Source organism: Dipodomys ordii, unplaced genomic scaffold (genome assembly GCF_000151885.1).
Source record: "Dipodomys ordii isolate 6190 unplaced genomic scaffold, Dord_2.0 Scaffold34, whole genome shotgun sequence".
Lineage (NCBI taxonomy): Eukaryota > Metazoa > Chordata > Mammalia > Rodentia > Heteromyidae > Dipodomys > Dipodomys ordii.
In genome coordinates this window covers 7,848,996-7,873,865 of record NW_012267250.1, presented here as the reverse complement: position 1 = coordinate 7,873,865, position 24,870 = coordinate 7,848,996, and the positions used below count along the sequence as shown (strand labels likewise).

The following is a 24,870-nucleotide window of genomic DNA, read 5'->3' as shown; positions in this document are numbered from 1 at the left end:
GGAATAAATACTCTTAATCCCATGTATATTTGATGATTGTGCCATCTGAGTATTGTTTTTCTTCCTTTGAACTTGGAAAGAATGTGTTTTCCATCTTCCTGTGCCTCTCTTTCATTACAGACTTATTCATGGTATGGCCTTTGTGGATCCCAAAGGAAACATGACAGAGCCCTAAGGCTTGGTCACTAACAATATACATTTCATACTGTATAGTTTTGATCATGTCATGTTGAGCATTGCTATATAGTCCCTTGTATATCCTTAAAGTACTCATTAATCATTTTTAGCCTGCATTTAAGCTGTCATGGTGGCTTTGGCTTACTTATGAATGTTCCTTTCCTAATATCTCACTTGTGTACAAAGTCCACCTTTGTGCTCTGAATAGGAATTCAGAAGCAAAGTGAATTACTGGTAATGGAAGAGTCATAATTTTCTGAACTCAAATATTACCATATCTGAGGTGTAATTAACTTCTTGCAGGACATGAATTCCTTCAATGTACATTTGTTGGTGAAGATCACTGTTCTGTTGGAAACACTGCTACTACCAACACCTCTGCTAGTGAAAATAAAACCAGTATTAATAGTAGTAGTGATAGCATCAGTACTATAGTACAAATACTACTACTAGTAGTATTTGCAAGTCTAGGAACACTTTTATAGTCTTTAGCATGCACCTGGAACCATCTTCAGTGTTTTACAGATATTAATCAATCAATCAATCACAGGAACTCTACAAGGAAGGTAATGTTATAATCCTCATTTAATAAATGAGACAATGAAGCACAGAGAAGCTAAATAATCTGCCCAAGTTCAGACATGTGATTAAATGTCACATTAATGCTGTGTCTTGACTCTATATAAAGAAGATTAGAAATCTATCTCTCTGACAGACTGACAAAGAAAACTTGTCAGGTTTTAGAGACTTGAGGTCTCCTTTGGCTTGGGAAGTTACACCTTAGTTTGTCGTTATTCTCCAACTGGTTATCATCCTAAACCATGTATGTGAGGTACACGCAAGATATTATCAGTGTTGTATATACTGATAAAGAAAATGGCTTGGCAATAAGCTATGGTGTATGGGAACCCTGGTGTGATTAGGAGTATATAAGATTCTGGGTGACCAAGCGTGTTTAGAAATAATGCCCATGGTAAAGGTTCAAAGAGCAGAAGAATTCAAGAATGTTTGATCTTGTTTTCTGGAGGTAATTCAGTCAGCTCAGGTTTTCACATTTCTCTCAGTTTTGTTTGTTCCTGGACTATCTTTGTATTTGAGCTATTTAAAATTTTGTTTTTCCTTTGTTCTCTTTCTCTCTACCTCTCTACCTTCTTCCCTCTCTTCCCCTTCTATTTTTCCTTCCTTTGGAAGCCTTCCCATGGTGACAAGACTTCTAATCCTGAAGTCCTGAAATGGATGAATGATTTGGCTAAAGGTCGTAAACAGCTCAAAGGTAAATGCCAGCCAAAGGTCTCTTTTCCCAGAAAAGCAATTAAAAATAGGATAATGTGCTTCAGGGAATTTTTTTATTCATTTCCCTCTATATTCTCTAGGTCTTAGTTTCCTACTTATACTGGAGGCCATTTTGAAATAAAAAGAGGTCCCAGATTTCCTTTATTCTAAATCCCCACTTGACAAACCTCTTTATGAAGAGATGAGGCCCTCCAGCCTCTAAGTAGAGCAATTCACTTGGTTATTGGATTCCTGGATGTTGAAAACAAAAGGGGCCTAGACTCTATATCCTACCACACAGATGACAATGTTTATGCCCAAAGAGAAATGCTATATACCTTGGATGATGTGGTTCTTTTGTTTCTGAGTTCACCTCTCTTCTTTCCATGTCCCTTTCTGAAGATGGTAGTGTATAAATTTACTTTAAAATCCACTTATAAAGAGCAATCAGCCAGGCATTGGTGACTCATACTTGTAATCCTAGTTCAAGCCCCGGGACCAACACACAAAATTATTTTCCTCTATGTACTCTGAAAGTTTTAGATATTGGAGTATTTTTTCTAAATTTCTGAAATGGTAGTGATTAATCACTAGGATGGAATATTAATTCAGTGCTATTAAATTGTAATGATGAAATTCATTAATAAAATACGCAGTGTTTAAACAGTAAGCCAGTCTAAAGTCAACGAAAATGAGCTATGTGGTTGAGAAATCAATATAAATGGCTTTATTCACATGAATCTGAAATATAATTCCCTGTTAAGTCCCAGGTGGGGCTTTATTTATTTTTTAATTCTTCAGGTTTATATGAAGACACATTGTAATGTGGTCCTTCCTGGGTTTTAAGAACTGAACTTTGACAAATTGAGGCTGACATTCTTAAATCTCCTTTCCTATACCTTCTGTGCTTCTTTAGGAGTCTGTATGACTATTATCTTCCAGAAATGTTTGCATTTCCACAGGGGCTCTTGGTAAACAACACAACTTTCAAAACTTATATCATTGGATTGTTGAATACAGAATTTCAGATGATAAAATGGGTAACTGGTGGAAACTTGGGGTCAGATACCACTGGTCTTCCTCTAGTACTGTCCCACTGAAATCTAAAACAATTATTACCGCACATGATCCTCCACCTCTAGGAGATCCCTGCTTCAAGAGCATTTTGCTTTGAAACTTGATTGAGCACTTATGACTTTGACTGAGGCTGCCCTTGTCCCATAGAAAGCAATCAAGAGCACATTCTTGAAAGGGTCCTTTTTATCATCAGGGCCAGTGATTCCTTCTAGTTTATGGTAATTCATGGCGTTTCTGTTAGAACTAAAGCTGAAGCTGTCAGAAGAACAAGGGAGTGCTCCCAAAGGCCCAACTCGAAACCTGTCCTGTGAACAACCCGCAGTCCCAATGGAAAATGGAAAGCCAGAAGCTGCAGGCCCGGAGCCAAGCTCCTCTGGAGAAGAGATTTCAGATACAACGTTGACAAGCCTGAAGGAGAAAAGAGAGCAGCTTCCTTCCCAGGAAGATTCTAAGGTACCTTACACCATATTGTAGGGGTCCAGCATTCTGCACAATATTAAAGAGATCATGCTTTTGACCAGTTTGTTAGAGCACTTTGACAACACAGAAACATCTTTAGGAGACTGACTCCAAAATTCTAGTCCGATAAATCCCTGGCCATGACCTACATAAGGGTGTTGAGATTGTCTTCTGTTCTGGAGGTCATAACGTTATGTGTTGATAGAAAATGGTAAAGACAGTATTTTTATGTCCATTTCTTCCTCAAATAAGCCAATGAACTCAATACTAAGAAATAAGTATTACTGTCTGACAGAGCTTCAATTATAATCCCTTCTCTGTATGTTACAATATAATAAAGTCAAGATGAAGAATAACTAGTAAGCAAACTGGTTTTATGTCTACATAAGAAGAATAGGGAGGTATGGTTTCTTGGGGACTGTTGGGTTGGAATTTAAGATTTCTAGTTTAGCCATCTTAGTTTTGAAATCTCTATCAATCAATCAGTAGAGTTGTCATTGAAGCATTAGGATATATGAGCCTGGAGGTTAAAGAAAAATTATGAATTTACAAAGAATAATGATTAGTGTTTATCTGACCAGTCCTTCCTCATTCTGCTTATAGTTTCATTTACGTATACCAGGGAACTTTTCTTGTAGTCCTTTATCAACTCTAATAATGGTGTGGTTGCCTTTCAGTTTCTGAGTAAGAATCGCAGCTGCTCCAACATAGCTCTAACTATTCCGTAGGTTATTTTGTGACCCTAAGCTTTAAACTTCTTACAGATCCCCTAGTAACAGGTAGTATGGAATACGTTTGCCGAGTGAATGGGCAACTAGAAAGATGAAAAACAGCACATTTAACGTCAGGATGAAATCTTTAGGAAGATGATGGCCTTACCTATTGTTGTACATGATCTGATCATAATGAGGTGACAGTATGTACCAACTTGCAAAAGAACATGATCTGATCATAATGAGGTGACAGTATGTACCAACTTGCAAAAGATTCATGTTGTGTTTCACATTAGAACTTGGGCTCTGCAAGTCAACTAATAGCCAGTGGGTGGTTTCTGTATGTTTATAATCAGGCACATCTGGAGTCTTCTATCCTTTAGTGCTTCTGGGTTCATTCTGTATTTTACAAGTGTATTGACCATATCCATACAAGTATCTTGACTGATATGAAAGTCCTATGTTGTCTCAAATTAGCCAGGATAGTGAGGGGGGAGTTAGGACTGGTATAAGAAACTTAGAATATCACTCAGTGCTTGACTAGAACTTTCCTAATAATATGCCATTGGCAGGTGAATGTATTATCTGAGATTCAACTTCCTTATATATGAAAAACAGGAAATAGTTATGTCATCATGTGACAATAAAAGGAGATGTCTGTTAGTCACTTTTTGTCATTGTGACAAAATGTCTGAGGAAAACAACTTAAAGGAGGCAAGTTTATTATGGATCACAGTTTTGTCACTTGACTGAGGCATAAGGAGAGATAATTTTGGGGACCATATGTTGGCCAGGAAGAAGAGAACAAGACACTTGAGTAGATCACTTCCTCCAACTAGGCCCCACCTCCCAGTAATCTACTTACTTCAGAGTCAGTCAGTGGATTAATCCAGAGATGTGGGTAGTACCTCATGATACAAATCACCTCCCAACATTGCCTTCAGCTGGGGACCAAACCTTCAACAGATGGGCCTTTTTTCAGGAGAAATGTCGTATCTTAACCAGAATATCTTTTTGTTTTTCAGGTAATTAAGCAAGACAAGAATTTAATAAAGCCTCTTTATGATCGATACAGAATCATCAAGCAAATCTTGTCCACACCTTCCCTTATTCCAACAATTGTAAGTAATGATAATTGCACCACTGAAATCTTTACTGGTGTTTGCATTAATGTTTAGTTTGTATCATGTGATAGCACTATGAGAATTATAAAATGGCTTTCTTGCGCATATATATCACTGATACCAGTCATTTTTAAAAGCAGAAATATGGAGTACTGAAATAGTAGTACTGAAATTGAGTTAGGCTATTTTTTAATAAAGGATGAACATATGGAACTAGTATAAGCACTACAAATCCTCCTCTATTAATATCAAAACAGCCACTTGCTAAAGATTATAAAATAGCATGTTAACAAATGCGAGTATATTCTTTTATCTTTTTAAGAGAATAATGCTCTCCATTGAGTAAACATCATTTAAAATGGAATCGATTTTTAGATTTCCCTGCAAGAAATTTTTTGGTTGTTTTAATTACTAGAACAGGTTAAGAAGTAATCCCACTTTGCTTTAGTCTTCAAAAATCTCTTCCTTAAGGTTGTCCATTTTATAAGTATCCTGTATATGTGAATGTGACCTTCAATGGGACCTAACTGAACGACAAGGTATATGTAGTCTATCTCCTCCTAACCCACATCACTAGTGTAACGCTATACCCCTAATCTGAGTAATAGGGTATACAATAACCTGTTAGTGCAGTCCAGATTGGACAATATCCTAAAATCTGTGAATTCCTTCACCAGCAAATACAAAGGAACATGGTAAGCATTTTAGCTAAACATGGTGGCCTCTTTACACTTTTGACTTTCTAGAGTTTATTATTAGCTTTAAGTAGTTGTACAAAGGAGTTGCCATTTAGCAAAGCAGTTTCTATCTTCAGCTCCTGGTAGTTTCCATCCCAGTTCTCAGTGGATTACCTGCTGGTTTTCATGATGTCTTTTATGGTTCTTCTCTCCAGTTTTGAACTCTCCAGAGGTATACCGCATTTAGTAACTTTATTGAATTCTGTCTGTTGTAAGCAGGAGGAAGAGGACTCTGATGAAGACTGTCCACAGGGAAACCAACAACCTTCTTTACCGGATTCAGTGTCTCACCTTCCTGTTGGTGATCACCTCACCTACTCTAGTGAGACTGAGCCTGTGAGGGCCCTGCTAGCTGATGAGAAGAAAGAAATAAAACAGCCTGCCCTTTCCATGTCTAATTTACATGAGGCAACCATGTGAGTGTAAATCCTAAGTGTGGAGTCTTTTAACTCTGCCAGTTCGAGGTCAATAATTTATATGAATGTAAAAACTTCAGGAGATCTCTTGGACTCTCTAAAAAGTGCTATCTAGAAGAGAGTAGCTCTAAACGCACAATTGGATGTCCCTAATTATTTTATTTCATGATTTGGTAAAAATTTATAGGCATTTCTTTAACCCTTAGAGTAGAAGGTAAGGCCATGAAGAACCACAGCTCTCAGTAAAGCCCTTAAAATTCTATAAATGTAAATGTGTGCTTTCCTTTAATCATACCTCTTTTCAATAAGATTTTGACACAGGTCTAACCCTTTACAGTGTAGAAGTAGAGATGATCACTGAAAATACTTGACACAGAGAGACTTAAGATCCTGTACGGGTCAACAATTGTCAGACCCTTAAAATCCTACTCCATTGCATTTTGATGAAATAATTTCTCTAGGCTGGTAATTGCCTAGACTTTAAATGAGTTGTTTATTGTCTCCTAATAACCCCTCAATCAAGAGCAATTTAGTTTTTTTTAAGATTGTCATTATTTGACACCTGGCATCCTTTTGATCATTTGGTCTTGTTTGGATTATATATTACAGCCCAGATTATGAAAATTTAACATGCATTGTATAGAAAATACCTCACAGAGGGATAAGGTAATAGACTGACTAGGTGAGATTTTTTTGAACTCATTGAAAATAGAAAATTTTATTTTTCTTTTTTTATGGAGGGGGGTTGTTCTGAATTATGACAGTCTGAACTGTTTTGGAAGGAGAGAGTGAGAAGTTTTTGGTAAAAGCTATGGAATATTCTCTTAGTATAAATGCCCATGTATAATTTCAAACTTCAGAGTCCCATAAGCATATATAAGATCTATTATCAAGTGAGTAGAATTTACAGTAGCTTTTGGTTTACAATTTCATTTCCAAGCATTTTGTATTCTCTTCATTCATTCTCTAAGTTCTTTGGAATTCTTTTCCAAATCCTTCCTTGAAATCCTTCTAGTGACTTTTATAATTTCAGTCTCTTCAAATACTGATGATCTATATTGCATCAACATGTCTGTACCTTCCCCTCATCTAGTCATAGTAACATCATTTCTTACAATAGACTCAATGAACTTGCCTCTGTCCTTTCTCCTTTCTCATGATTACCTGTTTCCACCATGTAATTTCTAATACTATGTTCGACATATTTCTTTAAGAAGTTTTCAGTTAAAAACAAGTTTTGAACAGGTAATGTGCTCATTATCTTTCAAGTATGCTGAGTAATTGTGAAAAACATATATATGTTGCTTAATATAGGCCTGTACTTCTTGATCATCTCCGAGAAACTAGGGCTGACAAGAAAAGACTTCGGAAAGCCCTAAGAGAATTTGAAGAACAGTTTTTTAAACAAACAGGAAGGTAAGTGTGTCCAGAGAGATTTTTTTCAAAGATCATGTTTTCTAGAGAACTTTATTAAGAAGGAATTGTAATGTTTTTGCAGAAACAATCACTTTAAGGACTAAACCCCCCTATTTTACATAATGAATTTTATTGTAACTGTTGCATTTAATGCTTTAAAGTATATTTTTTCAGTTTATATAACAACTTTGCTCTCTGCTTCTTAGCTGCACCAGTTATTCCATACCTATAAAATAATAATCCTTTTAAGTATATCTTTTAAAAGTCAGTATCTATCCATAATTATTTCATTTCAGCATTCAGTAAAATATATAGCCATTTATCTGTTCTTTAAATCTTCAGTTGTACCTTTTGGTCCTCTATCTGTGTCAATCCAAATCTTAAATGCTCCATTAGCTTCTTATACCTTTTAAGTGTCCCACCTACAAAATCATGAATTTGTAACCAAGAGTTGAAGGATGATCTACTTTTGAAGAGCCAGACAATATCACCTAGCTATACTGACCTACTTTTGTAAGATGAAATGCCTTGAACCCTGGTATAATCTGGGAAGTTACAGCTATCATGTGGGACATCAATATTTAAAAAAAAACAAGTATATGTAACTTTTCCAAAATCATAGTTTTTAATTAGCAGAGTAGAAATCAAAGTCTTCTTTGGGATTCTGGAGCATAATGGTTAAAGTCACTGATATACTGACTCCTTAGTATTCTTCTCCATTGAGGTATCTTGCTTTTTTAAAACTGCTTTAATTCAGCAGCCTGAGGAGTTCCCTGACAGAGAGGGACTATTTTCTACCTTAAAACATTCAAGTTTGGTCTACTTACTTTTTAAGTGTTGGCAGCATTTCCCCTTTAGCTCATCAGGCTATTCAATGAGAGGAACTATTAAGTGAGAAACTGAATAAATATATTTTATTTTCCACTTAAGAGTCTTCCTTTCCAATTGATTCCTACAAGTCCAACTTATTTATCTTTCTGGTAATGTTAGCTATGGTACTGAGAATTGTTAGGAGCTAAATTTAGTTACTTTGTTTACTTTCTCCACATATTCTTTTTTGTTGTTGTTGGTAATGGTGGTGGTCACGGAGCTTGAACTGTGGGCCTGGGCGCTGTCCCTCAGTTCTTCAGCTCAAGGCTAGCACTCTACCACTTGAGCCACAGCGCCAGTTCTGGCTTTTTTTCTTTTTGCTTATGTGGTGCTGAGGAATCAAATCCAGGGCCTCATGCATGCTAGGCAAGCGCTCGACCACTGAGCCACCTTCCCAGCCCCCATATATTCTTCTTTGATGAAACATTCATGAAACGCTCCCTATAAAACATTCGTGTAATAGTGACTTTGTCTGGACTGTCTGCTATATATTATGAACACATATGTGATTTACATTCAAGTATCTGGTCTGTTTTCCAGTAGGTAAATATTTGGGGAGATGTTTTTCAGAATCCTACATTTAAATAGTCTTTTCTAATCAGAAATGAGTTAATTAGTTTAAAATGTGCACACATCTTTTCACAACAAATTTCTATTTTTACCTGTTTGAACCCATAAGTTTACCTTAATGAGTTTGAGAAATTCCTAATAAGCTAATATTCCTACGTAGTGAATCTGTAGTGTTTCTTGGCATGTTTTTTTGACAGTTTATTATTTATACATCTAATATTCCAATGCAACTTCAACACCTAAACCCACTTCAGATATGCTTTTATGTTATAGGTGAGGTTGTATGCCCTCTTGTGGTGATACAGTTCATCTAAATGTGAAAGTAGTGAGTTATTACAACTAAAACATCTGAATGGCTAGGAAATATGGCCTATTATTTCCTTGTTTCCCTGAGATTTTTTTGAAAATTGGGAATGCCTATAGAGTGAAATAACCATGCAAATGAATTGCTAAAAGTATTAAGTCACTGTAAAGGTTCTTGGTAGTATGGTAGGAACATTTATTTAGTAGACTGTATATTTGTTAAAATCTATCATTGATATATGTCTAGTCCTAGTTTATAATTAGTGTATAGAAGAAAATAGCTGTAATTTAGACTCAAATTTCAATCAAGAAACAGCTTAGTGACTCGTACACTTCACATCAGCAGACAGGTATCCTAATTACAAGAAAAGTTGGAAATGTTTGAAGCTTATAAGACAGCCATTAGACATTTCTTACCAACATAACTTTATGAATTATTCACTCATTAAAATTTCTGTGACATTTTCAAAATAGTTGCTATTTTAAACAACTTTTTCAATGTAAGGGCTAAACAATCTTCATAGGTATGGAATCTTGGCAACTAACTGAAAAATGACAAAGAATGCTTTAAAGCTTCTAGCATTTTTTCCCTTAGATCTTATTTCTTGCTTCATGGTTATATGTCTGAGCACTGGACCACATATTTGCAAAGTAGCTATTACATTCAGTTTCTCAGGGCATTATCATTTAGAAACATGAGGAGATAAAAAAACATAATAAAAAAAGTAGAAGCAATTTCCTATAATTTTGATGTATCGATTATAAAAGTATGCTTAATGACGATTCATTGTGAACAACAGATTGTATTTTGTGTTTTGCAGAAGTCCACAAAAGGAGGACAGGATACCAATGGCAGATGAGTACTATGAATACAAGCACATAAAAGCTAAACTGAGACTATTAGAAGTCCTCATTAGCAAGCAAGATGTGGCCAAAACTATTTGAAGTTCATGAAATCTTTACCACTTTCATACCAGTTAAACTTATGTTCCTCTGCCATTCCTGCTAAGAAGTTTTGATATAATGAAAATGGAAGCACTTTAGTGTATATTAACTATTTTTAAGAAGGAATAGTATAATTACACGCAAGAAGAAGGGATTTAAATGGGGAAATGTAATAGGCATCCAGCTACTTGGGAAAAATCATGGTAAATATAGTTATTTCAGAAATATCTAGTATTTTATTAATCTAAACGACAGATAGCCAGGCCACTTGTTTGGGAAAGTTTAGTGTCCAAAGATTATTTTTGATGATATATGGAAAACAGCATGTTAGATCAGTGAGAATGGAAAAATCTGCTTCTCATTTCATATAGGAAGGAAAACAGCTAATAAGGAATGTAACTAACTTGAAATTTTTAAGTGATTTTAAAGTGAAATAACGTCTGCTACCTTGTCTTTTAAATCTGTTAGGCTTTTAGTACCTTGAAATATACTAGAATGTGTCACTGCTAATTTTTTATTTCTATAAAAATAGCACATTATTTTATGTTTTTGGAAACTTTACATTTCTGGTTACCAAAGTTCTTTCTGATAGCATGTACATTGTGAATTATCTTTGTCTATAATTGACAGATGTTTATATTACAATATTGTATTAAAGGTTTAAAATAGGTATTTTGGATAGATGTGTCTACAGTATACTCTGATGTGACCATAGAATTATTGCTAATCTTTTTGTTTACTATATCTAAAATTATATAACTATTTTTCCATTTGGAATATGCATTTTTCTTAATGTTCCAAGGTCTATTCTTTGTAAAGTAGACTTTTTCTCATGAAATGTAGTTATTCATTCTGTATAAAATGAAAGGTTTGGTAATTGTCTGCCATGACACCTTGGAAAAGAAGCCAGACAGAACATTTTTGTTTCATTATCTTTGTGTATCTTCTTTTGTTATTTCATACTAACAGACATTTGTTTTATTTTGCTTTTGTGAAAACAAGATATTTTTTCTCATTACCAACCATGTTTGTATTTCTATTTTCTGTAATGTTTAAGCATGATATTGAAGAAACTCACACTTTCATGTAGCTTAGATGAGAATATGGATGATTTCAGAAGCAGACTATTTCAGAGGCTTAATATTTTCTCTGTATTTACCTAATATTTTATAACTTTTATGAATCAGAATAATTAATGTCCTTCATAAATTTGTTTAATTGAAGTCATCTACTTGGAACAGGACAGATACACAACTATTTGAGGTTTACAAATTACATCTTTGATAAGGGAAATGGTTTCATGACATGTATACAATTGCTATTAAAATGTAACTATATATTCTATATGACTGTAAATATTTTATACAACAATACAAATAAAATATTTTTCTATTATATTTATTATGTTGAAACACAGTAGTTGCTTCCTGTTAGCTAATATAAATAACATAAATAACACTGTCAAACAACAAGTTGGAAGTGCTGACCATTCTAGGCTTCAAGATTTAACTCATGCTGCAATTACACCCTTTCATGCGGTTTGGAGTTATCCCAATATTTGTTCAGTAGATTAAAATGAACGCATATTTAAACAACATTTATAAGCCATTATTTTGTGTTCTGCTAAAGCGGCCTATATAATTGTTTTGTTATGTTTGGCATAAAGAAAAAATAAAAACTTTGCAGCATCTAGGCAAATAAAGTGTCAGAAGGAGAACTTAGGATATTCCATCACTGAAAGTAGTGGAAAGGGTGGGGAATAGGAAACACTAAAATGGTTCTGAATGACATTTGAAAAGTAGTGGTTTGCTTTTGGTGACAGCGGCATGTGCATGCTTCATGGAAAACATTTGATGATGAAAATGAACAACAGAGGATCAATACTCCTAGGGGAAGACAAGGGACTGAGTAAGAATAAGAAAAGTGGGCATTAACGTCCAACACTTATGTTACAGGTTTTGCAGCTGGGATCTTTCTTTGCATTTGCAGTAGACAAACTCATGAGCTGATGACCAGTAATTTCTGCCACGGTGCCCAGAGAAAGATCCACAGGGTCAGTGTAAATGACTTCTAAAATGACATCCTGGGCATGGTGGTATACCAGTACCCCGTCTTCTTCTGTACAGGTCAAAAATTTATTTTCCTTGGAATTTAGCTGAGGAAGGCGCTGCTTACAAAATTCATCTCCTGGTGATCCCACAGGGGCAATAACAAGAATCACATAATGGTAAGCAGTGTACATACAGTAGAAGTCCCCAAAGTATAAGTTAGTATTGGGGTTAAAAAGTTTCTCTGCTGCAATTTCAAACCTGTATCTTCCATAGGGTGAATCCTGGGGTGGCTTCCCAGTATTGAATTCAGTGCTGCAGCTGAAGAAGATGCCTTCTAATTTTCCACTGATAGGGGAGCCATGGCTACCACTATTATCCTTGACTGAGGGCTGCATAGCATTCCCATGGTGTTCTCTACCAAAGAAAAAGAAATGACCAGTGCTTAGTACAAATATGCTAAAAACAGTCCAAAAGACAACTATCCTATTACAACATCAAGGAAATGCATCTTTTGATATTGTCCATCTTTTGACAATAACTAAATTCTAGCCTTGAACCTAAGGTAAAGATGATCTGCCACTACCCATCCTGTGGCTTGGGGATAGTGGCTACAGGGAACACAACCCCTGGTGTCACATGTGCTTGGCCTAAGGCACTTGGGGACAGTCCTCTACACATTTCATACAAGAGAGTGGCAGCTGCTATCATATGACTCAGGAACACACACCTTTAGAAGCTGCTGACCACTGCAAATTCGTACAGCTATCTTCATGAACTAATGAAGTCTAGACTCTGAGGCACTCATAGACATTGTGGATATTAATTAAATGCCAATCATATATAGACAAAGCTTTTAAGAGATCCTCTATAATCAAACGTAAGGCACCTAGCCAACTGACATCCTATGTTACATATCCCATGTAAATGAGAAAAATATTTTCTTATAAAACCTACTTTATAACATGAACACTAATACAGCATGAAATGGAATAAGACAACTCCACAGGAAAACAATTCTTCAGAAATAGATTCTATCAAGTAGGTGTCAGTGGCTCACACCTGTAGTCCTAGTTTTTTTACTCAGGAGGCTGAGATCTGAGGACTGCAGTTTGAAACTAGCCCAGGGAGGAAAGCCTGTGAGACTATTATCTCCAATTAACTATGAAAAAACTGAAAGTGAAGCTGTGCATCAAATAATAGAGTGCTAATCTTGAGAAAAAGGCTCAGAGACAGCATCCAGGTCCTCAGTTTAAGCTCTAGGACAACACAAAAAGATAAAAATAAAAAAAGAGATATTCTACATTGAAGGAATCTACAAAATATCTGAAAAATAATTCAAACTAATCCTAAAGTAGCTCAGTGAGATGCAAGATTATATAAATATATAAATGAGAAAAATTCAGGAAAAATTCAGGAAAAGATAAATTTATATCAGAAACCTTCAAGCTAAAAATTCCAAGCAATGAGACGAATAGAGGCAGGAATGATGAGTGAATACAGTCATACTAGTCAATGTGCACAGGTGAAAACAGAACTAGGAAACTTGAGGAAATGAGTGTGGATTGGGAGAGATGGGATAGACTGGGATAGAGGGAAGAAGGATTAAAGAAGTAATACTGATCAAGATGCGGTGTACATTTAAATGGACATTTTAAACCCAAACCCCTCTGTACAACATCTGAAGATACAAAGAATTTCAAGTAATGAAAAAAAACTGTTGAAAAGAAAGCACTATTGACAAATTGTATTCATGCTGTAGCAAATATATTTGCTTCTATATAATTCCTCAAGATAATATTTACATGCATTTCAATCCACTACTATCATTTTTGAAAATCCACTAAAAGTTAATTCCCTTATTAGAAAACACCTCTTTCATGCTGATAAATTGGAATGAAATCATACAATGTGTACAATAATTACTCATAGGCCAGGTACTCTGATCTCTTGCCCCTCCTCTTGGAAGCAATTTTAAAAACACTTTCCCTGTCTGAAGAATACAGAAAAGCACAGCGAAACACTGACCTCCAGTGGCCACCCAAAACAGACATTTGCAAATACTCCCTGAATTCAAAGAGCCCCAAAGAAGTAATATTCATCTTGTTAATGTACTGCTTATTGAATAGTAAGAAAATAGTAAAATTCTACAATAGTAGAATTTTATTTTCAAATTTTATGCTCAAATGCCTGAGTGTATAATTTGCAATTAGCAGTTGGTGAACACAATATATGATATTCAGTTTATTCTCTAACTTAGGTGAACAATATCTACCAGGATTATACATAATCTAGAGTACTTTTTACCAGTTTAGAGAATGTTGAACTAAACTCTGTATAAGATAGTCAAACAAATGGCAGAAATGTTTTTACTATGAAAACATGTAAAAATTTATATTACAAAATACTTTCTAAAGAACACAGATATCAAAACTATTCTTTCTCTATACTTCCCTTTGCATTTTCCATAGCTTATATAAACATGGAAGTGTGATTCTGATTTAAGAGAAGAAACTAGAGAAGTATGTATGAATAAAAACATCTCAAAGCTTCCTAACATTTTTGAGAGACCAGCTTCAATTTATTTTTTAAAAATTTATTTTAAAGATGATGAAGGGGGTGTTTACAGTTACATAAGTAAGGCAATGAGTACATTTATTTTTTTATTTTTTAATTTTTTTTGTCGGTCATGGGGCTTGAACTCTGGGCCTGGGCACTGTCCTTCAGCTCTTCAGCTCAATGCGAGCACTATACCACTTGAGCTACAGCGCCACTTCCGGTTTTCTGGTGGTTTATTGGAGATAGGAGTCTCACAGTCTTTCCTGCCCGGGCTGGCTTTGAACCGTAATCCTCAGATCTCAGCCTCCTGAGTAGCTAGGATTACAGGCATGAGCCACCAGCGCCCGGCTGAGTACATTTATTTTTAAACAGTTATCCCCTCTGTTTTTTCTAAAAATATACAATCCTATCAAGAATATCCTAAGAGTCTCAAGTAAGAACAAGGACTTAAAAAAAAAAAAAACTAAACTAGGTATGGTAGCTCAAACCTAGGAGGTGGACCCTGGAGGAAACGAGTTATAGTCTAGTCTGGGCAACAAGTACTTCCCAAGACTCTATCTTTAACTAATGGCTTGGTTGTGGGGCGTATACTCTAGCTACAGGGAAAAAGCAATGGCTGTGTGCAGTAGTATGAACCTGTCAGCTCCACATATGGAGGACTGCAGCCTAGGATCAAGTGGTAGAACGCCTGCCTAAACATGGTCACAGGAGAGAGAGGAAAGAGAGAGGAGAAACTGGGAGAGGGAGAGAGAGAGAGGAAGAGAGGGAAAGAGGAGACAGAGAGGAGAGGGGAGACAGACGAAAGAGGTATTAGAACTAATACACTATTTGCCATTTAAAAAGCCTTAGTCTCACTTTAAAACTCCTATTTATCCTATTTTTTTTTACGAATACTGAAGTGCTGCAAGTATTAAAACTACCACAGAGAGAGTTCTATTAACTGTTTGAGAACTGATTCAAGGGAAAAACATTGGATATCTTAGAAAAACAAATTAATGGAATCATTAAAATTCTAAAGCAAACAAAGGAAATCATGCTCATGAGCAATCAATTCAGGATAAAAACTAAAATTTCACTTAGACAAAAACCTGCATATCCTATGTGATTTATCGTAGTATTCTATAAAATGGTTAACTTTTTATTTTTTATTTTATTTATTTATTTATTTTGTGAACATACTGTACAGAGGGGTTACAATTACATGGGCAGGATAATGCGTACATTTTTTATCAAGCATTGTAGCCTCCTCCTTTGTTTACCCTTCACATCCCTTCCCCCCCCCCCCGCTCCAATTCCTCCCCCCCCAAAGTTGTAAAGTTCATTTTTGACATGACAACTTGTACTTCTTATTGTTGCAACAGGTCCACCTGTATCCTTATTTAAACGACTTGTTTTTCCCCTTCTCCTCCACAGATTATGCCAACATCAAATATAGTGAAAGCAGGGGTTATACTGTGGGGGAGGGACATACAAAGCAACAAAGAACTAATCTTATAAATGTGTTAGAAACAAATGCATGAAAGAAAAAAACATTTAAATACATATCTAAGGGTTCATAAAATGGTTAACTTTTATCTTCTCACTACAATGCCTTAAAGCGACCAACAAGAACATAAAATTAGAGGAGTCAATATGAAACATGACATTTGCATTATTGGAAATGAGAAATGTTTACATTAAATGCTCATCAATCTCAACACCAGCGGTTTAGTGTCTGCCAACCAAATACATAAGAATTACTACATAATTATGGTAAGGAATCTAAGTGACATGGAAAAAAATACATATATGACTTTTCTGGGAAATAAAAGTATAACTATTTTGAAAAGAAACCCGGAACTGAAATTTGACAGAACTAGTTTCCAGGAAAACATGGACCTAGAATGTAGATTCAAACTTAGAAAAGCAAAAACAAATCATTAAATATTTTTATTCTTACCTAATATAATCAAAATATTCTTTGTGCTGGTTACGATAAAAAACAGAAAACTTAAGCATACGTCCTCCAATTACTTCAGCCTTCTCCAACAGCTGCGTTAGATGAACTTTTGAATAGTCTGAAATATTTTTAAAAGTCTGTCATTAAAATTACAGCAACCAGTGCAGGCAAAAATTCATTGTATATGCCACAGAATTAAGGAAAATAAGGGAAGGGGTGGGGTGAAGTGGGGTGAAGATGTTGAATGGATGATACAAATCAAGATGCATTGTATACATAAACTGCTTTGTTAAGTGGCAAAAAAAATCAATACACAACCTAAAAACTAAGACAAATGAGGAAGGGATGGGTTGGAAGGGGTGGGTAAGAATGTTGAAAGAGGCAACATTGATCAAGATGCACTGTTTTCATAACTGCTTTGTTGAATGAACGTTTGTACAATTAAATACAATAAAGACACTAAAATATAGCATCTAAAAAGAACAATATTTAATAAACTGTATATTACTAAAAATCACCTGTAAAATTCAATTTAGTGAATAGGAAACTGAATCTTATAAAGAAAACTGTATCTGTTTTTTAAAGATCCATTTTTTTCTTGCTTCAAAAATATTTTTCTTATGGTTTATAGTTGTTTCTTAGAATATTCATGCATTATTTTCTCTGAAAAATTCTGAAACATTTACTCAATAACTCTTCATAGCTCTTCATAGCTCAATGACATACCAGCCTTTCTACGGTCAGCAAATTAATCAAATGAGTTTATTATCGTCAAGCAATAGCAAAATTGGAAAGAATATTCTTTGTTTAATTTGTTCTCTAAATCTCTGAAGTTGACCATGTAGACTAAATATAGCCATCTTACTGAAACAGAAATTGAGACTTGACTAAATGTGTTCATATAGTAAGTAACTTAAAGACATGGTCCTTGTCTCCTAGTTGATGGTCTTTGGGAATAAAAGACTTGAAAATCACATGTTAGCTGTCAAATTAACCTATTTATATAAACCACCTTTTCTGTTTTATAATTCAGGACTGCTGTCAAACTCATGCATCAGAAACTAAGAAAAATCTGGATATCTAAGATCTGAACAGATCAAGTAAAACTGTTTACTTAATGTATCTGCAACACAACCCAAAATTATTCAGAATATAAAATGTATGAAGGACTATGAAAACTTAGATGATCACATTCACAGATGAAAGTATATTACTCTTCTGGGCAGTGGTGGCTCATTCCTATAATCCTAGTTAGTTAGGAGTCTGAGATCTGAAGATCGAGGTTCAAAGCCAGCCCAGTCAAGAAAGTCTGTGAGACTTTTTATCTCCAATTAGCTACAAGAAAATCGGAAATGGTGCTGTGGCTCAAAGTGGTAGAGCACTAGCCTTGAGTGAAAATGTCAGGCCCTCAGGTTAAGCCCCATGACCAACAAAAAGTAACCAAATAAAAACTACAATACTGGTATTGTCATGGTGAGAATTGCTGCCTTTGTTACAGATTAAAAGTAAATTATCTGTGGTATTCTATTTTCTTTTATTTCCAATAGTAGGTCATACTGCTTAATAAATGTGTAAATCAGTTATCCTGATTTAAAAAAAAATTTATGCCTAACAGCTTTCCCAAAATTTAGAGTCAGGTTCACAAAGTACAGGTTTCCTTTTAGATGTGACTGATGAAAATAACAAGGCAAAATAATTTATAGAAAAATATCTGCAGTTCATTTAAAAGTCCATATGTTCCTTATCTATCCTTGCTTTTACAAAGATGATTCATTGTCATCTTTCCATGCATGTATATAATATACATACAGAATTAGAATTTTATCCTTTAACATGTCCAAGAAATTTTTACACTGAGCTTAATTTAGATTAATAGACAATGGTAGATATTGGAATAAACCAGGAGTTAATGATATAAGCACCAAAATAATGTCAAAAAGAGGCTGAGTGGGAGGTGGGGGGTAAGGAGCTACTAAGCAACCTGCAACAGGTGAAGCAAATTTTTTAAAAAAGATTTTTTACAACCTTTTATTTTGAAAGTTTCTTCTTACCACTTTGTTTTTTCTAATTAGGAAGTAATCATAATTGCTGAACTACATGCTCAATAAACACTTGTTTCTTAAATGAGTAAATAGATGAATAAACAGACAAATGAGATGAATAGCAGTATTTCCAAAGGAAATATTGGAACATTCTAGTGGAATAGTAATTTCCCCAATAAAGGGCATAGACTACCCACATCAGATTTCCCAATTCCAGAGATTGCTTTTTTAATGACTCAAAGACACACACATACAGGACCACAATTTAGAGATAAATGTTCTTAAGCTTTTGCAGCACTCAAGTGAAAAAAATCCAATAACATTTCCATTAGGCACAGTTATTGAGATTTGCCTCAATTACCCTAAATTGAAAAGGGTGTTATATTCTTGGTTTCCTTCCTTCAATATCTATGAAAATCAACAAATTGGAAAGAATATACAACAAGAGGCCTCTCACAAAACAAAGCTCAAAATATGCTGAGTATATTTTCAAATGACATGAATTTTTATTTGCAAAGTTACACTTGGCAAAAGTCAAACTATGCATGCAACATAAAAGTCATTTCATGCTCACTTGTGCTATAGAGATATTGTTTATTGTGTTATACAGTACAGATGACAAGGTAAAACTACCAGTGCAATCCTTATATGCCTTATAATTACAAAGAAGCAAATTATTTTTCTTGTAATTAGCTTTCTAGGAACCTAAGGTTAACTGAGGATATTTTAAAATTACCTGCTGTGCAGAATTCTATAATTTCACTCCATTCAGAAACAACATAATCACCATCAACTTGTTTTGAGGCAGTCTGCACTGCTACTGTATATTCAGTTCTTGGGCTTAAAAACCAGTGTCCACGAACAGTCATAGGCAAGGGAACAGCTTTTGCCACCAATTTTGTTGGAACATCCTATGAAGAGAAAAAGCAAGGTAAGGAAGTAAAAGAAAGGGAGGAAGAGAGGGAACAAAAGGGAAGAAGGGGAAAAGGGAGAAAGGAACATTAAAATGTAATTTTAATCAACTTTAAACCCCTAGGTGACAACCAAATGTTCATGTTTTTATAAACACTTAGTAATTATTACATGTAAATCTGTGTTTTCCATAATCAAAAACTGAGGCCTATAATGATCAAGAGACATGCCTAATATTGCATAGTCCGATGATGTGTTTTTCTTTAGTATATTGTGCTTTTCTGTAAAAGTATGTGCTCCTCAAAATATAATATTCTCATGAGAAAACTTTAAAAGAGAAAAAAGATATAAGTATTAAAAATACTACATGTGCTTAATTTATATGACATCACTTTTAAGAAATTAGCCTAATTTGGCATACTGATTATGAAGTCATAATTTTACTTTTTGAAAATTATTTTTAATAAGCATATTTCATTTTCTTTCAAAATTCATTAGTTTTATTTATTTTTTTCATTTTATTTTATTTTATTTTATTTACTATGTGAAGTTATTTTTTTCTTTTATTTATTTTTTTCATTTTTTTAATATTTTATTTTTTTTGTGAACATACTGTACAGAGGGGTTACAATTACATGGGCAGGATAATGCATACATTTCTTATCAAGCATTGCAGCCTCCTCCTTTGTTTACCCTTCACATCCCTTCCCAGCCTTTCCCCTGCACCCAATCCTCCCCCCCTCCACCAACATTGTAAAGCACGTTTTTGACATGACAACTTGTCATTAGTTTTAAATTCACATATAAATTAGATTCTTCCCACTGTCAAACATCATTTAAATCAGTAGTAGGAATTTCCATTTCTCTTAAAATGTTCTCATAATAAAAACTTTTTTTGTTTTGTTGGTCAGGGGGCTTGAACTCTGGGCCCTGGCTCTATCCCTCAGCTCTTCAGCTCAAGGCAAGCTCTCTACCACGTGAGCTACAGAGCCACTTGTGGGTTTTTTTGATGGTTAATTAGAAATAAGAGTCTCACAGACTTTCCTGCCCAGGCGGGCTTTGAACCGCAATCCTCAGATCTCAGTCTCCTGAGATGGTGTGAGCTACTGATGCCAAGCAACAACATTTTTAAGATGCAAATAAATCTAGATATTCGTTCAAGTTTTACCTTGTGCTTAAATTTGTTGGAGTTCTTGTTCTCTTTCTTGTTGAGGTCAATGAAATAATGTGTAATACGGTCCTTTGATTTTGAATCCATTTCCCACGAAATCTTGAATGAGTCACATGTAATATTGCTTATTTTTATATTATGTGGTACAGGAAGTTCTTCCATCTCTGCTATGCCACTGTCTTGTGATTTATTACCTGTCATAATACAATACACAGAAAATTAGCTTTCAACTAATGAATTTTTCCAATTTTAAGTGGTAAACATTTCGAAACTCAAAAACTTCCAAAATTCAATTTTGTTAATAAAATAATTTAAATGCTAATGATAGCAAAGAATGTTTTACAGTGTCATATGGCATTGATGACTATTTTATTTCCAAATTTTGTTTTATAGAGTAAAAAGGAACATTGATGTTCCTTCTACCTTTTCAATCTATGAAAGATTATCTTTCAAAGTTAGATTCCCTTTGAAAAGTCTCAAAGGATCACTTTTTTTCCTCCCTACAAAAATCAGTCAATTCTGCCCTTACATTAAAAAAAAATTTAAAAAGCATGAGAGGTAGCAATGAGAGACTATAAAAATTGTTCTTCTGTCACTCTGGAAAAGTTATATATATAAAAACAGCATGCATTACAAAGCCTTATCCTTCCATTTAGAATATTGCTTATATCCTAATCTCAGTATTATTTCTTTCCCACTATATGAATAAAATGTAATTATTTAATAAAACATAGTTTGTATCTATTTATTAAAAAGCATACAACAGTTATTCAACATGTGTAAATATTATAAAAGACATATAATATGTAAATATGGAATATAAATAACAAGTATTATAAATATAATATAATTTACTCTGTCAAGGTTTGGTGTAGGAATCACTTCCCTATGGAAACACTAATTCTGAATGTTGATAAAAATATATAAGGCTAGATAAAAAAGCTGATGGCCATGTGATTGACCTCCAGATTGACTTTTTTCCTTTCTTCTACACCTACTGCTGATATGAAACATCTAAAATTTCTAATTTTATTAAATGCTTGACCCATATTGTCTCATCTTAAAAAATTGTAGCCAGAGGAACCTGATGGCATCTGGAAACTAATATATATATATATATATATATACATTCATACATACATATATATAGAGAGAGAGGAGGGAGGGAGGGGGGAGGGAGAGAGAGACTCTTTTTAACTTACTGAGAAACTGCCAGACTATTTTCCAAAGAAACAGTACTTCTTGACAATCCATTCAACAATGTGTGAGGATTCTTAATACTTTTTATTATCTCTCATTTTTATAATAATAATTTGCCCTTCTACAAATGATTTCTGCCATTTTAGGATGAAGCATTCAATGTTTCTAGATGACTAAGTAAGGAGCCATCTTGAAGCAGAAAGCAGCCTTGACTAGAGTAGCTCTAGATCTGCTCAATCTCAAAAACTGTGAGAAATAAGTTTCTAATGTATAAGTTACCAGGGCTCAAGAATTTTGTTATAACAGCAAAAACAGACTAAAATAATCTATTACTATGATTATTTATTTTGTTATTTAACTTGCTTCATGTTTATCTATTAGAAACCTTGGAACTAGTTCCCATGTCCTTTTGATATCCCACATCGTCATCTGAGCAGTCTCTTCCATTAATGAGGTGTCCCAGTAGATTTTACACTTTTTTGTGGTAGCCCTGGAATCACTCTCTTTTCCGGAGCTCTATTGTTCATTTACTAAAGTAGAAGAGACAAAACCTTGAGTACGATGTATGCTAGTATTACTAGAGTATTATTTTTAGGACCTCTCACTGACTATAGCAGGTAAAAAATATATGCATATGTTTGTAAATCCACATCTATGTTTCTATACTTTAGAGACTTCTGGGTCGTCCCTATTTACATTGATGCTTCCAATTTTCCAACAGCATGGAGGCTCATCCCAATCTTTCTCCCAAAATGCCTATAAATACTTCAAAAAAGAAAACTAGCTCAAATTATTTATAATATATTTACTTATTTGCTTAATACAGATATATCACCAATTCGGATATTATAAATATTTATAAATAATTCAGATATTCTGAAGTGCCAATTCATTTCACTATAAAAAACAAATATATTAACTAGTGTAATATTTACTTACAATTATTTGGGTCTTTAAGGGTAAGTAATCAAGATGCGCTTTTCAAAATCTACTTGGAAATTTTCTTTAAAAATTAAAAAATAATTTTTACCTATTCTAAACAAACATTATAGTGTTTATTTCTTTGTTTTGGGTTGTGTTGTAGAATGTTCAAAGTCATATTCAACATACTATGCTGGGGGATTGGAAACAAAGAAATAGTCTATGATCAGCACCATTTGTGGCACCTAGCCATTTTCTAGGTAGCTAACAGTCATGAAAGAATAAACCTCTTTCTCAATGAGTACTACTTCAAAGTTCTAAGCCAAACATAGTTACTTCTGTGTAGTACAAAAGACTTAGCCTTTGCTGGTAGACAGTTCTGATTACTGAAAGATCAATTCACATTGATTGCTGATGGGCAAGCTCCAGCCTCATCCAACAACTTTATTCACTGTGACCATTAGAAAACTTGTTGCCTTCCTTGGTAAACAGTCAGACTATAGTGATCAGCTTACATTGACTGATGGAAAAACCTGAGGCCAGACAGACTTTGGGAATGAGCCACAACCAGGAGGTTTAGAGATCAGAAAATAGGTAAGGTTTATGGATCACAAGCCAACAGAGACTGCCAACAGAGGCAAGTGAGACACCACACCATCAGTGGAATCTATCTGTAGGATCAGTAAAAGAACAGAAGGTATGGGCCTGGGAAGCTCTCTGAGTTCTACCGCCCCTGGCTATAAAAAGTCAGGTTAACTTAAAGAGAAGGCAGCAACAAATCTTTGGGCCAGTCCCTTGACTCAGTGATAACTGCTGAGGCAGACAGACCTCCCACCAAAATCAAAATCGCATGATATAGTTTCCTGCATCCTGCAGAGAGATGTATGTATGTGTGTGTGTGTACATATGTGTGTGTATTTATTCAGTTCTCTCCCTAACCCAATGCAATGTTAGTTGAGTGTTTTTCTACTATCTCACTATTTTCTCATTACCAGTTACACTTAGCTTCTACTCCTTCCTTCCCTATATAATCCCAAACCTAGTATTATTCATTAGTGTTATCCTCACTATATCCTTCCTATTACTATCGTGGTGAACTAAGGATTTCCTGACCATGAAGATACATCTTTGATTCTAAATTCATCACTACTACTGGAGTAGTAGTGATAAATAGTATTCATTAGCTATTGTTACAATACCATATTGTGGTTTTTCAACTGCAGTAGCTTTTGTGACCAAGTTTTCTCACTAAAGTGGAGCTGAGTGAGTACCTCAGTGTCCTGAATGATGTAATCGATTATTTGATAACTGAGACCTAACCCTCCAATATAAAGAACATAAAAATGTACCACAATGCAGCCATTAATCTACAAGAGATCACCAACTAAAAGGACACAGGAAACTGAAATTCAGTAAATTGAATTATTATTTTATTCTTCACCAATGATGAAACTACATTTATTAAGCAAACGGCCTGATGACACTTCCTAATACGACTACTTCCACACAACTTCTAACTCTGAAGTTAGGAATTTACAAGAGTAAACTTTCAATATTAGGAAAATCATTCCATAGGAAATAATCTGACACCTGTATATAAATGCAAAACTTCCCCTCTCTATAAAGCCAACCGATATGACCTAAAGCTTGGGAATATGACCCAGACTCAAACTACCACAGTTGATTCTGACTGTAGTTGATTTATAATGCCTATGAATTTGAGAGCTTGGAGCTCTTATTAGAAACCAAGGAAATTTGTTTATCCCTATAGTGTTGAGGCTTCATGTATAGCCATTGGATTCTCCAGTTTACAGAAAAAAACAAATGTCTATATTCACTAACTTAAGAAGCAGTACAAAATTAATGCTTCACACTTGTTTATAAGCTTCTCTCTTAGCCATATACAGTGCCTCTAACATTGAAAGTCTAATCAGTGCCTCTACAGTTGAAGCTAAAATACTGATAAACAATCACCAAATGTAAAACTTACTGAATACTT

General features: G+C 34.5%; 2 protein-coding genes across 6 annotated transcripts in view; one reads left to right on the top strand and one right to left on the bottom strand.

Moving 5' to 3' along the window:
- Positions 1-11,480, top strand: part of Fam13c (family with sequence similarity 13, member C) — a 95,168-nt gene extending 83,688 nt beyond the window's left edge. For 3 of the 5 annotated variants that reach the window (XM_013017221.1, XM_013017219.1, XM_013017217.1), the window contains 6 exons: positions 1,369-1,450; positions 2,768-2,979; positions 4,724-4,819; positions 5,776-5,975; positions 7,290-7,391; positions 9,956-11,480. In XM_013017221.1, coding sequence (XP_012872675.1) covers positions 1,369-1,450; positions 2,768-2,979; positions 4,724-4,819; positions 5,776-5,975; positions 7,290-7,391; positions 9,956-10,079 — 816 coding nt within the window. In that variant the 3' untranslated portion in view covers positions 10,080-11,480. The remainder of the gene's footprint in view (positions 1-1,368; positions 1,451-2,767; positions 2,980-4,723; positions 4,820-5,775; positions 5,976-7,289; positions 7,392-9,955) is intronic. The other 2 variants (XM_013017220.1, XM_013017218.1) reach the window with 1 other exon arrangement.
- The window catches only part of Phyhipl (phytanoyl-CoA 2-hydroxylase interacting protein-like), a 28,644-nt gene continuing 15,049 nt past the window's right edge, over positions 11,276-24,870 (bottom strand). The window contains exons 2-5 of the mRNA XM_013017223.1: positions 20,748-20,944; positions 19,404-19,578; positions 16,626-16,743; positions 11,276-12,544 (exon numbers count right to left, since the gene is read on the bottom strand). Of these exons, the coding sequence (XP_012872677.1) occupies positions 12,010-12,544; positions 16,626-16,743; positions 19,404-19,578; positions 20,748-20,944 (1,025 nt within the window). The 3' untranslated portion in view covers positions 11,276-12,009. The remainder of the gene's footprint in view (positions 12,545-16,625; positions 16,744-19,403; positions 19,579-20,747; positions 20,945-24,870) is intronic.